Source organism: Takifugu flavidus, chromosome 10 (assembly GCF_003711565.1).
Source record: "Takifugu flavidus isolate HTHZ2018 chromosome 10, ASM371156v2, whole genome shotgun sequence".
In the NCBI taxonomy this organism is placed as follows: domain Eukaryota; kingdom Metazoa; phylum Chordata; class Actinopteri; order Tetraodontiformes; family Tetraodontidae; genus Takifugu; species Takifugu flavidus.
In genome coordinates, this window is record NC_079529.1 from 10,846,929 (window position 1) to 10,859,089 (window position 12,161).

Sequence of the window (12,161 nt, forward strand, 5' to 3'; positions counted from 1 at the left end):
TCGTTATGGTTTCAGAGAACGTTGCAGATGAAGTTTGATGCATCTTTAACGGAATTTTCTGCAGCTTCTTTGGTGAGTACATTAAATACCTATAAAATATTATTACCTCTAGTGTATTAAACTTGTCTGGCTGTATTAGTGCACATTTTATTATCATAAGCTAAAAATAGTTACATTAAGCCTATAAAGTATCAGCTAGTTTGAGTCGCGTCCTCATCCTTCAAAATATCTGAAATGCCTTCGCTAATTTATGCAGTTTGTGATCTGTTTGGACAGTGACGGTACCAACTAAAATACAACCGAAAACACAAGCCAGTTCCAGTTGGATTAACATGATCAAACACGGACTAAACCATCTAAAGGTCCTTTATCAGTCAAGCAGAGAACCCCGACGGAACCGTTTATGTGAGGTTAGAGCGCCCCCGTGTGGTAACGCCATGTCATTAAAAGAAATCACCAGCACTTTAAATACCGCTGCACACTTTTAATATGTTTAATATTTGTACAATTATACATGACTATAACACAAAAACTGTAGCACAAAAATCCAGAACAGTCCATTCAAGAACACTGCAGGTTTCAAAGGTAAAATTAGCTTCTTTATCCAACAGTTTCTCATAATTTATAGAAAAGTCTAATCTGAAAACAGCTGCTGGACTGACAAACATGAGTCAACCATCCTGTGATGGATCATTTCTTCAGTTAACAGCTGCGTCTGTGTGCACGTGTACGTGCATGTGTGTGTGTTGAATCAGTAATAGAGGTGGCCGTCAACAGAGATCAACCTTATTCAGAACATTATAAAAACAGACACAACCTAAAACATAAGCAAGTTCCAGTTGGATTAACCTGATCAAGGCCTGATTAATGGCCGATAAGGTTTCGTAGCAACCTTTCTGTTGAGGTGAAGCAGTTTGTGGAACTTTCTCCCGAAACTTGACTTCAGTTGTGGTTTTAAAAATAATGCTGTTATGTGATGCTGTTTGAACGCTCCTGCTCTCTGCATGTAACCAGGGGCCACTCTGCTCTTTGGCATTGAACTTTGCAACATTCAGCTGGTTTGTTCTCCACTGTAAGGCATGAGGGGCTCCTGTGCAAGAGCCTTTATAGAAAAATAAGGACTGTTAAAAAAATAAGGATTGTTTTTTTTTTAAAACAATCATCCTGCTGATACAACACAGGAAACACAGTGAAGCAACATGAAAATAAAGCTCTGAAATATTTTTCTTTGTGTTAAAACTTCTCATTGAGATATTTGACCTATAGTGATGTTTTGAACATCCGCAGGTCTCTGAGAATACCGTATCTGGTCCCAATGAGCAGGAGAACACACAGACATCTACACAGAATCATCAGGAGGAGCATTTTTTCAGCAGAAAAACTCACACAACTTACATAACTGAGCCTACTTTCAACTATTTAGGTTGCAATTTGTGATCTTTGAGTGAAAACCTCAGTTCAACGTTAACACTCACATTTTGATGGTTGTCTCTAAATGGTAAATTAAAACTTTAACCATAAATTGGATAAGGTATCACATGTCTTAACCTACATTTTCGGTCACTTTTGGTCAATTAATGACTATTTTAAAACATGAATCACACTGAAAGTAAAATAAAGTATCGTAAAAGTGAATTTTAAAAGTGCAAAAACCTTTTCTCAAAACACATATCAGCAAATCCCATAAAAATTCAAAACCTTTTAAAACTCGGGTGATGTTTAGGGTTTATGCAAAACACATTCATGTATAAATACTGTTTCTTTGTTTTCTCTCCATCAGTCAAGAAATTCTCAAATATTCTGCACTCAGAAGGTTTCACTGACTTTATGGGAGTTGTGGATATTGTTCATTTTCTGGCATAGTCTGGGTTAATCTCAGTTCACAGAACAACTGAATATGATGATCAACAACTCGCCAACAGCTTATTAATGAACTCACCGCCACTTCAGACATGAGCATCTCTTCCCTATTTCACCAAAAAGACCAAGGAAACAGATAACAAGAGGACAACAGCTGCTCCAGATACTGAAAATATGTGTTTGCACTCTGATAGATCATCTTCCAAACCTACGGCAGTTTTCCTAAACTGTTGCTATACAAAAAATATACATCTAAGAAAATACACTCTTAAGAGTTCCAGGATGTCCAGCTTTACAGAAATATAAAAATAAAATGGATCAAACTGAGCTATACAACTGAGGTCAACTATCACAGCAAAGGAAAGAGTGAACCAGGGGAAGGGTGGAGAAAGAGAGAGAGAGAGAGAGAGAAAATGACCAGCAGAGAGATCAGTTGTCATCACTGTCGCTGCCCGACTCACTGAGCTGAAGGTCGTTTCCTGTAGAGGGGAGAAGTGGAAACTTCTAAAAAGACAGCCAATATACTACCCATAATGCTTTGTGCAACAATATCTGGAGGTTATTAGGATACGCTAATTTACTGGCAGACAAGAAAACACGTACGGAGTGTGTTCATCAGCTGGTTGTTGCCTTGTTGCCTGTCGGCTCCTCCGTTGCCTACCGGGTGGCGGTTGGGGGATGTGTGGCCGAGGGGACGCGGCGCCTCGCGCTCTTCATCACTGCTGCTGCTGTCATCGCTCCCGGACGCGCTGGCCGAGTCAGAAGAGCTGCTGCTGCCAGTGCTGCTCATCTGCTCGATCACGTCTACCTCAGCACGCAACTCTGCCAGCAGCGACGCACACGTTTAATCTCTATTCATTTTAAAAGGCATCTTAAAAAACATCACATATGAGGGATGAAATATGATCTGGTCTTCAGGGTGTTAAAGTCAGGCTTGGCTTTACTGGAGCTGCTCACCTCTCTTGATGTCATCGAGCTGAGGCTCGGGGGAGGGATTATCCTTTGGAGATGGGGAGGTTTTGGCACCAACCCCGGGCTTAATGGGGGCTCGGAACAGCGAGCTGGGCTGGTTGGAGCGAATTGACTGCTGCTCGATCCGGGCCTGAATCTTACTGCTGCCCTCGGCCCTAAAACAGCCACAGCTTGTGTCACCCTAACTGCTGAAGACTTTAAATTATCTTTGACATTTTTTTTTTTAGAAAAGGCAAGTCAAAGATATTAAATCGAACTACACTTGAGCATTCAAACATTACATCTGAACAGCTTACCGGGTTTTCTTAACTTGGATGCTGCTGCTCAGTTTCTCCAGCACAAATTCCCCAGTATCGTGGTTGATGATGAGCACGCAGTCTTTCTGGTAGGGTCGCTTGTTCCCTTTGAATACAGTCATGGGGGGTGTAGAGCCCTTGAAAGAAAACAGTTTAAATAAGCACAGCCCACATGTACACTGACTTTATGACAGGGACCTTTTAGTTCCCCCTCTACACTTAAGAATTCTATAAATCTGGCAAATGGCTGCTTCTTGTCTCTTCATTGGTTTGTTGCCTTTCACTGAGTGGCAGCTGATTGACTCTAAGGTTCACCCCCACTCCAGTTAGCTCTTCTGCCACACGCCAACATTCAGCTTCATACCCGTGCACCCTCACCAATCCTAAATCAGCATCAACATGCAGGGAAAGGTGTTTGAGTATTTAGAAGGGGAATGGTTTGTGTTCCTTTGCGCCCTCCCAGATTACCGGGATATGAGGTAAGGTTATGGTGACTTCATCGCCCTTCCCAACCTGCAGCTCCCCCTCACAGCTCGTGTCAATTGATGCTGGTTTAAAATCATCTGAAAAAGAACATGGGATCAAAGAAGATAATAAAGTGGAGCAATGGTTCTGAAAGTGAGCCAGGAAATACTAAAGAAGATGATTGCAAGTACTTTTTAAAAAACAGTGTAATGTATTGTAATTATTTGTAGTTACAAGGGATTGCAAAATGAGAAACAATGTTTTTCAATATTTGAAAAACGCACGAAAGACATTTGTCGCTACTTTTAACCTCCAAGATCCTCTGAAGAAGGCTGAAAAATTAAATCCATTTTACGTGGCTTTGTAAATAAGTTTACTTCTAAACATATAGGAAAATAACCTTTCATTCAATTTCTATACATAATTTACCACAGAGTTATATAAGCAGGACCAGGAAGCAAAACATTAATAGAATACAATGCAAAATTGGAACTTTTTCGTTCACACTCACATCTGATCGTATGAAATGAAGATTTTGGCCTTTTCTCAAAGCTTTCGCCGAGCTTCAAAACATGCTCCTCTTTGTCCAGGGGCGGATTTGTACTGCCATTCATGTCTAGTTTTTAAGTTAATAGGTTATTTCGCATTGAAGGTAAATATCCCGAACCAGAATTCTTCCGGGAATATAAAAAGAAGCAAATTACAGGACAGTAACTCTACTGTAGCTAGTTAGCCGTTAGCATAACATTCCGTTCGCCATTTTGGTTCCTCCTTTTCCGGTTTGGTCCGATAGTCAAATGGGACCGACAACGAGTAAAATAAAGGATTTTTTTGGTTGTGAAATGTTAACAGAAACATCTCGCACGAAAATGGTGACAAAATAATTAAATACGTTTGTTTAGGTCGATAAAGGTTAAGAATTGCGTCGAAATAAAGAAACTGTATTAAATCGTATCCTGGACACGGAAGAATTCAAACTAAACAATATGGCGGCCTATGTTCTAAACTGCATAGCATGATTTATTTTTTTTTAAAAACTTTTACATATTTGATTATTAACTAGAATTACAGAATCTTTAGGGGGAACCAAGTGATTTCTTATATTTTAAAGTAAACTGGTGTCTCCAGCGTTGGCATGGCAGTGTCGAAAACTGAAAGTTTTCACGATAATGATGAAATTAAGCATCCCAAAGAATCTGAATGTATTTCCAGTGTTCTTGGACAGGACACAAAAGCCACCAACAGAGTTTTAACTCAGGAGGAGATGGACAAACTTGACGGAGAGGTTCTGGTGTCTGACTTCAAACAAATCAAGTTAGAGAAAGAAGCTCAGAAAAACTGGGACTTGTTTTACAAGAGAAACTCCACGAATTTCTTTAAAGACAGACACTGGACCACAAGAGAGTTTGAGGAGCTCAAGGCTTGCAGAGAGGTGAGCATGGGGAGGATTAATCCAAGCAGATTAACGGGTCTGCCCAGCAGTTTTACAGAACCTGAATGGTGCAGAACTGCAAATAAACCACAAAATTGCTTTGTTAGCTACTGAATTATTTGGAAAGGTTTGCCTTAATGGGATTAGTAAACTTCATGTCTAGATCGTCTTTCTGTTGTACATTTTTCCCACAGTTTTATTCAGATTAATACAAAATTTATCCAAAAGGCAGCCAAGCAGAATTTAAAGGTGACTTTTCCATTGTTCCGTTAGCAGTGAATTTTATGAAAGATTAGGGAACGAGTCGGCAAATTTCAAACCTGACTGACTAAAGCTTTCGCACAAGTCAATGGACTCTAAATCAGAGTTTAATGATGATTGTTGTCAATGGCTGGTTTGCAGTTTGCATCCCAGCAGCTGGTGCTGCTGGAGGCTGGCTGCGGTGTTGGAAACTGCATCTTCCCTCTGCTGGAGGACGATCTCAACATCTTTGTGTATGCCTGTGACTTCTCACCGCGAGCGGTTGAATTTGTCAAGGTTTGATGGCTTTATTGTGTTTAATAGAGTGCTGTGTTGTACATTTGTAGAATAAATGTATTGCAACAGGACACTTGTTGTTTTATTCAAATGTAGATGACACAGGGTCAAAGTGATTTTTGTCACCTGTGATACAGAAAAACCCTCTGTACTCCCCTGAGCGCTGCTGTGCCTTCCAGTGTGATTTAACCAAAGATGATCTGAGGGAAAATGTGCCTGAGGGGAGCGTGGACGTCATCACCCTCATCTTTGTTCTGTCGGCTGTCCACCCTGACAAGATGAAGCTGGTTTTACAAAATATAAGCAGGGTGAGGACTTTTAAAAATGCGATTGTATCTTTTATCTGTAAAGCACAAATATGTAACACACTTCAATTTATTCCTGGTGTGTGTATAAATGTCAACAACCCAACTTTTAAAAATATATGCTATATTGCCAAAAGTATTCACTCCCTCATCCACATAATTTAATTTGAGTGTTCCAATCACTTCCATTGAGATGTAAAACGGGCTCTTTCTACAAACATTTGACAAAGAATGCTTCACTTTCAGGAGCTCACTGAATTCCAGATGTAAAAGTTCCTCGCTACTATATGTTCCACAGCCCACTGATAGTGCTATTACCACAAAGTGGAAGTGTTTGGGAACAGCAGCAACGCAGCCACAAAGTGGTTTAATGGCAAAAGCTGTCAGTGCTGAGTGCACAGAGGTCGCTACAGACTTCCAACATTCACGTGGCCTTCAGATCAGCTCAAGAACATGTGTTGCTTCATAGAAAAGGTTTCATGGCCCAGCAACTCCATCCACTGGACATTAGAAATGGAGATGTTTGAGTGACCAATCAGGCTTTTCTGACCGGTAGTCTGATGGACTAGTCTGGCTTTGGTGGTCGCCATGAGAGCAAAGAACAAGATGTCGCCCAGGGAATACTTTTGGCAATTCAGCGTATTTTTATCATCTGGTCACTATTTCACATGTTGAAATGTAAAATAATTATGGCTCTAAGGTGCTGAAGCCAGGGGGAATCGCTTTGTTCCGGGACTACGGCCTCCACGATCACGCAATGCTTAGATTTAAATCTGGCAGCAAGTTGGGAGAGAACTTTTATGTTCGCCAAGATGGCACCAGATCTTACTTTTTTTCAAAAGGTGAGTAAATGTGCTAATTTCTTACTGTATTGGTGTCTTAAAATGAAGCGAACCAAATGGTGCATATGTCCAACGATGGTGGTTTAGTGGTGAGCACAGCTGCCTTCCAGACAGCTAACCTGGGGGCCGCTGGTCAGACGTGGAGCGGCGCCCGTGGCGCTCCAAACCAAATCACTAACATTACCTATTGCTTTAGTTTTGTACTATTGCATTCTTCCTTGCACTTAAGCAGCTTTTTTAAATCTGCTGTCAGACTTCCTGGCTGAGCTGTTTGAGGAGGTGGGCCTACAACCCGTCACCAACGACTACGTCCTGAGAGAGACGGTCAACAAGAAGGAGGGACTTTGTGTCCCCAGAGTGTTCTTGCAGAGCAAATTCACCAAACCCAGCCAATCCCAGACCCTCCGAGGCTTCGAGGCCTCCATCATGAGAGACACAGAAGACTGACAGGACGTCCTACAGCAATAGGAAACAGCTGGTGACCTTCGAACCTTTGGGTGGTTTTGAACCTTTTCTGAACATTGACCCTTCAGGACAATGGAAGTTTAAAGTCATATCAGTAACACATCTTTGTCCTTTACTGAGCCCAGTTTACAGCAGCTTCCTTCCGTCACACAACTGATGATGTCACTCCTTACTGCTTTATTTTTGCTGGTCGAGGCCACCAATGTTAAAGGATTCCTTTTTTTTTTCAGCTGGTCTTTAATATTTGTTTCATGGTATTTATTTTGTTTCAAGTTGTGGCTTTTTACTCAAATCTCACCTTATTTTATTAATAATTGTGAATTTTTTTCAGGCCAACCTCACCTGAAAACGTCCACATATTTCTCCACTTCGCTGTCAGTATAAATGTGTATGGAGCTGCACATTGATACACATTTATTTCAGAATTTGTATTAGTTTATTAATTTCACCAAACACTTTTTGGGTGATTGTGCAAAAACACAAAAATATAATGGAAAGTTTGATTTTGGTCTGTTTTTATTTATTTATTTTTTTATCACATTCAGGATCATTAGACAGAAACATGCTTCTAAACCTGAACACACCAGTTAAACTGCAGTTTCCTGTTTTGACTTCCTCTGGTAACAAATAAGTAGATAATTGGAGAATCAGATAGTTGAGCTCATTCTTGATGCTATTTTGTACAGAGATGTTGGAAGGTTTGTCAAGATTTTTTGTTTTAGTTTTTAGATATAGCAAAGGTAATTTCAATAAAATCAGTTGGAGGGAAATATTGAAGACCATCCCCACCATCTCTATTCTTGTCTTCATCTGTGGCATATGACACATCTGCTATTTCCTGTGACATAAAAAGGACTCAAACATTGAAAGTGTGAAGTTGAGTCGACACACAAGTTTCTTTGCTGGAGACAATATGGAGCTCGGTTATGTCAATTCAGCTGTTGACGAAAGCAGAGAAAAGAGAGAAAAATCAGGTTTGTTGGTATCTCTTTTGGTAACAACCCTTAATTTGACTTCAGGTCGGATGACCAACATGAAGAGAAGCAGAGTTTTCTGTGAAAGATCATCACAAAATAGTCAGACTTAAGAAATCATGTGCTCAAATTTAATAGAAAATTAATGACTTCCTGTTTTGGAGCATCGAAATACTAAATGTTAAAGTACTTGTAAACGTGCATCAGTGCTGTTTTTCGGAGTGCTCATACATGTGTGTGTTTATAGGACCTAAAGACTTCTGGATGGTCGGGATAAGCTTTGGCCTGCTGTGTGTTTTACAGGCAGTTCTGAACATTTCACTTCGACTCCACATTGGTGAGAAATAAGGATGATTAAATATTTAACCTCGAACTGTCCAGGAGGAAAATATTTCCTCAGAAATGTTCTAACCTTTCATTCAATGGATCACTGTCCACCTCAAAGTGGAACCATGTTGGTAGCCTTATCCGTCCACCAGCAGAACCATGAGCACATGAACTGATCTTTCTTTTCTTTTTAAAGAGAGAAATCAACCATTTCAAGACAACAACCAACTGATTCAAGAGCATGAACAGATGAAGGTGAAGAACATAGAACTGATTCAAGAGAATGAACAGATGAAGGTGAAGAACAGAAAACTGATTCAAGAGAATAAGATGAAGGTGAAGAACAGAAAACTGATTCAAGAGAATGAACGGAAGAAGGAAGATTTAATAAAATGACTGAACAACTGTATGTTTCCTCACGGACGCCTAAATTTCACCCAAAAAAGTGGAAATGACCATTTCCAAGGATTCTGTCTCTTACAGCCAATATTGAATACAGTGGGACCTCTACTTACGAATTTAATTAGTTCCAGAAGTTGTTTCGTAACCTGAAAATTACGTAAATAGAGACGCGTTTTCCATGTAAATGCCCTAATCTGTTCCAAGCCCCCAAAAATTCGGACATAATTTTTTTTAATAAATCATAAAAATGCATCAAAACATGTAACAAATACATGTTACAATTAGATTACCACACAATAAATGTAGGGATTCAGTGCAAGGCTTCTCTAGTAACGAAATGAACTTTATTACAGGCTAATCTTACATTAGCCGTCAGTACTAGCAACGAACGTTAACACTAGTGGTAACACCGCCATCTAATGGACAAACACACAAACACCCACAATAAATAAAAGTGAAACGAAGACGACGCTGGGATACACACAAACCTGTACATATTGACTTCCCTCCTAGACAATGGGATGACAGGAAGATGCTAGGCGATAGCCAATGGCAGAGCAGCTACTAGCATCCTTGCGTTCGCTAGAATCCACAAGCCGCGAGTAGCAGCGGTAGCGTATTTTTGATCTTCGTATCCCGAAATTTATTTCGTAACAAGAGGAATATTTTCCCGTTGAAACGCTTCGTAACCTGAAAACTTCGCATGTAGAGACGTTCGTAAGTAGAGGTCCCATTGTACTTGTCTTGTTTCGGTGTTTGGAAGGTCAACCTGTCCATCCCAGCCGTCCTGAGGGATGGACCATGCATGACATGCTACCAGGTCTCCGTGACCACAAACAATAATTATGCTAAACACGAGTGTGAGCAGAAGGAAGCTCATCTGTTGATCTTGAATGATAAGAAAGAAGAGGGTTTTGTATTTTTATTCTACTTCTATTCAGTCCTTTAACAGCCTGCTTTCAGCTCCCTCTGCTAACCAGGAAAACATCACCTTTCCCCCAATCGGGGTGTTCTCTATCAAATTTTGGCTGTTCTTTCCAAATGTGGATTGGTCTGAGAGTCGAAAACATTTTAAGCCTTCCAAGATGGACGTGGGTGGATGGATCCAAACTCACCTATAAGTAAGACTTTTAAGATGTTTGAGAGAGCAGGAAACCAAACAATGATTTAACCTCCTGTTACGCTGAACTGTCGGCTATTGCAGACAAAATGCAACCTTTCTTTTAACTTCACACAATCCACCTACAGAGTTTTTTTTTTTTGCTTTTTGTAGTAACTGGAATAAAGATTTGTGGAACTATCGGCAGAGGTGTGGGTATCTGCAGAAGGAAACTTATTTGCCAGTTTACTGGATCCGAGACGTTTGTGATAGTTTCAATTACTGGATGTGTGAGAAGGAGCTGCTAACCAGCTCAATGTTTCTCCAGTAATAAGCCAGAAAACACATCTGCCGCCACTGGACCCCATCTTAAAGACACACACACACACACACACACACACACACCACACACACCACACACACACACACACACACACACACGCACACAGAGTTCCAATTAGCTGTACCATTCACTCAGTGCCACTAGATGGAACTATTTTAGTTCTTTATTGTGTTTAATAGAGTGCTGTGTGTACATTTGTAGATTAAATGTAATCCAACAGGACACTTGTTGTATTATTCAAATGTAGATGACACAGGGTCAAAGTGATTTTTGTCCTTTGTACTATTGCATTCTTCCTTGCACTTAAGCAGCTTTTTTAAATCTGCTGTCAGACTTCCTGGCTGAGCTGTTTGAGGAGGTGGGCCTACAACCCGTCACCAACGACTACGTCCTGAGAGAGACGGTCAACAAGAAGGAGGGACTTTGTGTCCCCAGAGTGTTCTTGCAGAGCAAATTCACCAAACCCAGCCAATCCCAGACCCTCCGAGGCTTTGAGGCCTCCATCATGAAAGACACAGAAGACTGACAGGACGTCCTACAGCAATAGGAAACAGCTGGTGACCTTCGAACCTTTGGGTGGTTTTGAACCTTTTCTGAACATTGACCCTTCAGGACAATGGAAGTTTAAAGTCATATCAGTAACACATCTTTGTCCTTTACTGAGCCCAGTTTACAGCAGCTTCCTTCCGTCACACAACTGATGATGTCACTCCTTACTGCTTTATTTTTGCTGGTCGAGGCCACCAATGTTAAAGGATTCCATTTTTTTTTTCCAGCTGGTCTTTAATATTTGTTTCATGGTATTTATTTTGTTTCAAGTTGTGGCTTTTTACTCAAATCTCACCTTATTTTATTAATAATTGTTAATTTCTTTCAGGCCAACCTTGCCTGAAAACGTCCACATATTTCTCCACTTCACTGTCAGTATAAATGTGTATGGAGCTGCACATTGATACACATTTATTTCAGAATTTGTATTAGTTCATTCATTTCACCGAACACTGTTTGGGTGATTGTGCAAAAACACACAAAATATAATGGAAAGTTTGATTTTGGTCTATTTATTTATTTTATCACATTCAGGATCATTAGACAGAAACATGCTTCTAAACCTGAACACACCAGTTAAACTCTGCAGTTTCCTGTTTTGACTTCCTCTGGTAACAAATAAGTAGATAATTGGAGAATCAGATATTCATGCTCATTCTTGATGCTATTTTGTACAGACAGGTTGGAAAGTTTGTCAAGATTTTTTGTTTTCGTTTTTAGATATAGCAAAGGTCATTTCAATAAATTGGTTGGTGTTTGAGTATTTCACAAAACGAAAAAAGCTGGTACTTGGTCTCAAAGGCTGATGCCCTTCCTGAACTGCCTGCTCTTTTTCAGTCACATTTGTCATTTGGTAAGAATTAACGATCGCCTTTCTAGGAGGGAAATATTGAAGACCATCCCCACCATCTTTATTCTTGTCTTCATCTGTGGCATATGACACATCTTCTATTTCCTGCGACATCATTCAACACAAAAAGGACTCATGAAGTTGAGTCGACACACGAGTTTCTTTGCTGGAGACAATATGGAGCTCGATTATGTCAATTCAGCTGTTGACGAAAGCAGAGAAAAGAGAGAAAAATCAGGTTTGTTGGTATCTCTTTTTGTAACAACCCTTAATTTGACTTCAGGTCAGATGACCAACATGAAGAGAAGCAGAGTTTTCTGTGAAAGATCATCACAGAATAGTCAGACTTAAGAAATCATGTGCTCAAATTTAATAGAAAATTAATGACTTCCTGTTTTGGAGCATCGAAATACTAAATGTTAAAGTACTTGTAAACGTGCATC

The 12,161-nt window shown here is 40.1% G+C and overlaps 2 protein-coding genes across 2 annotated transcripts; one reads left to right on the forward strand and one right to left on the reverse strand.

Annotated features, from left to right (window-relative positions):
* Positions 1–469: 469 nt before the first annotated feature.
* Positions 470–4,380, reverse strand: eaf1 (ELL associated factor 1). Its single transcript, XM_057045165.1, has 6 exons — positions 4,105–4,380; positions 3,597–3,691; positions 3,129–3,265; positions 2,818–2,987; positions 2,464–2,682; positions 470–2,339 (listed from the first exon to the last, which is right to left on the reverse strand). The coding sequence occupies exons 1-6, from the start codon at positions 4,205–4,207 to the stop codon at positions 2,290–2,292; spliced, it is 774 nt and encodes a 257-aa protein (XP_056901145.1). The 5' UTR covers positions 4,208–4,380; the 3' UTR covers positions 470–2,289.
* Positions 4,381–4,532: 152 nt separating this feature from the next.
* LOC130532491 (tRNA N(3)-methylcytidine methyltransferase METTL6-like) lies at positions 4,533–7,965 on the forward strand. Its single transcript, XM_057045164.1, has 5 exons — positions 4,533–5,025; positions 5,428–5,562; positions 5,700–5,870; positions 6,568–6,709; positions 6,963–7,965. The coding sequence occupies exons 1-5, from the start codon at positions 4,729–4,731 to the stop codon at positions 7,154–7,156; spliced, it is 939 nt and encodes a 312-aa protein (XP_056901144.1). The 5' UTR covers positions 4,533–4,728; the 3' UTR covers positions 7,157–7,965.
* The last annotated feature ends 4,196 nt before the right edge of the window (positions 7,966–12,161 follow it).

Bases quoted from the DNA above. Each gene is read 5' to 3' on its own strand.
- eaf1 (XM_057045165.1), bottom strand. From the start codon at position 4,207: ATGAATGGCAGTACAAATCCGCCCCTGGACAAAGAGGAGCATGTTTTG. The intron at 2,988-3,128 runs GTAAGCTGTTCA...TGGCTGTTTTAG, and splicing joins ATCCAAGTTAAGAAAACCCG to GGCCGAGGGCAGCAGTAAGA. The intron at 2,340-2,463 runs GTACGTGTTTTC...TCCCCTCTACAG, and splicing joins CCAGCTGATGAACACACTCC to GAAACGACCTTCAGCTCAGT.
- LOC130532491 (XM_057045164.1), top strand. From the start codon at position 4,729: ATGGCAGTGTCGAAAACTGAAAGTTTTCACGATAATGATGAAATTAAG. The intron at 5,026-5,427 runs GTGAGCATGGGG...GCTGGTTTGCAG, and splicing joins AGCTCAAGGCTTGCAGAGAG to TTTGCATCCCAGCAGCTGGT. The intron at 5,871-6,567 runs GTGAGGACTTTT...TATGGCTCTAAG, and splicing joins TTTTACAAAATATAAGCAGG to GTGCTGAAGCCAGGGGGAAT.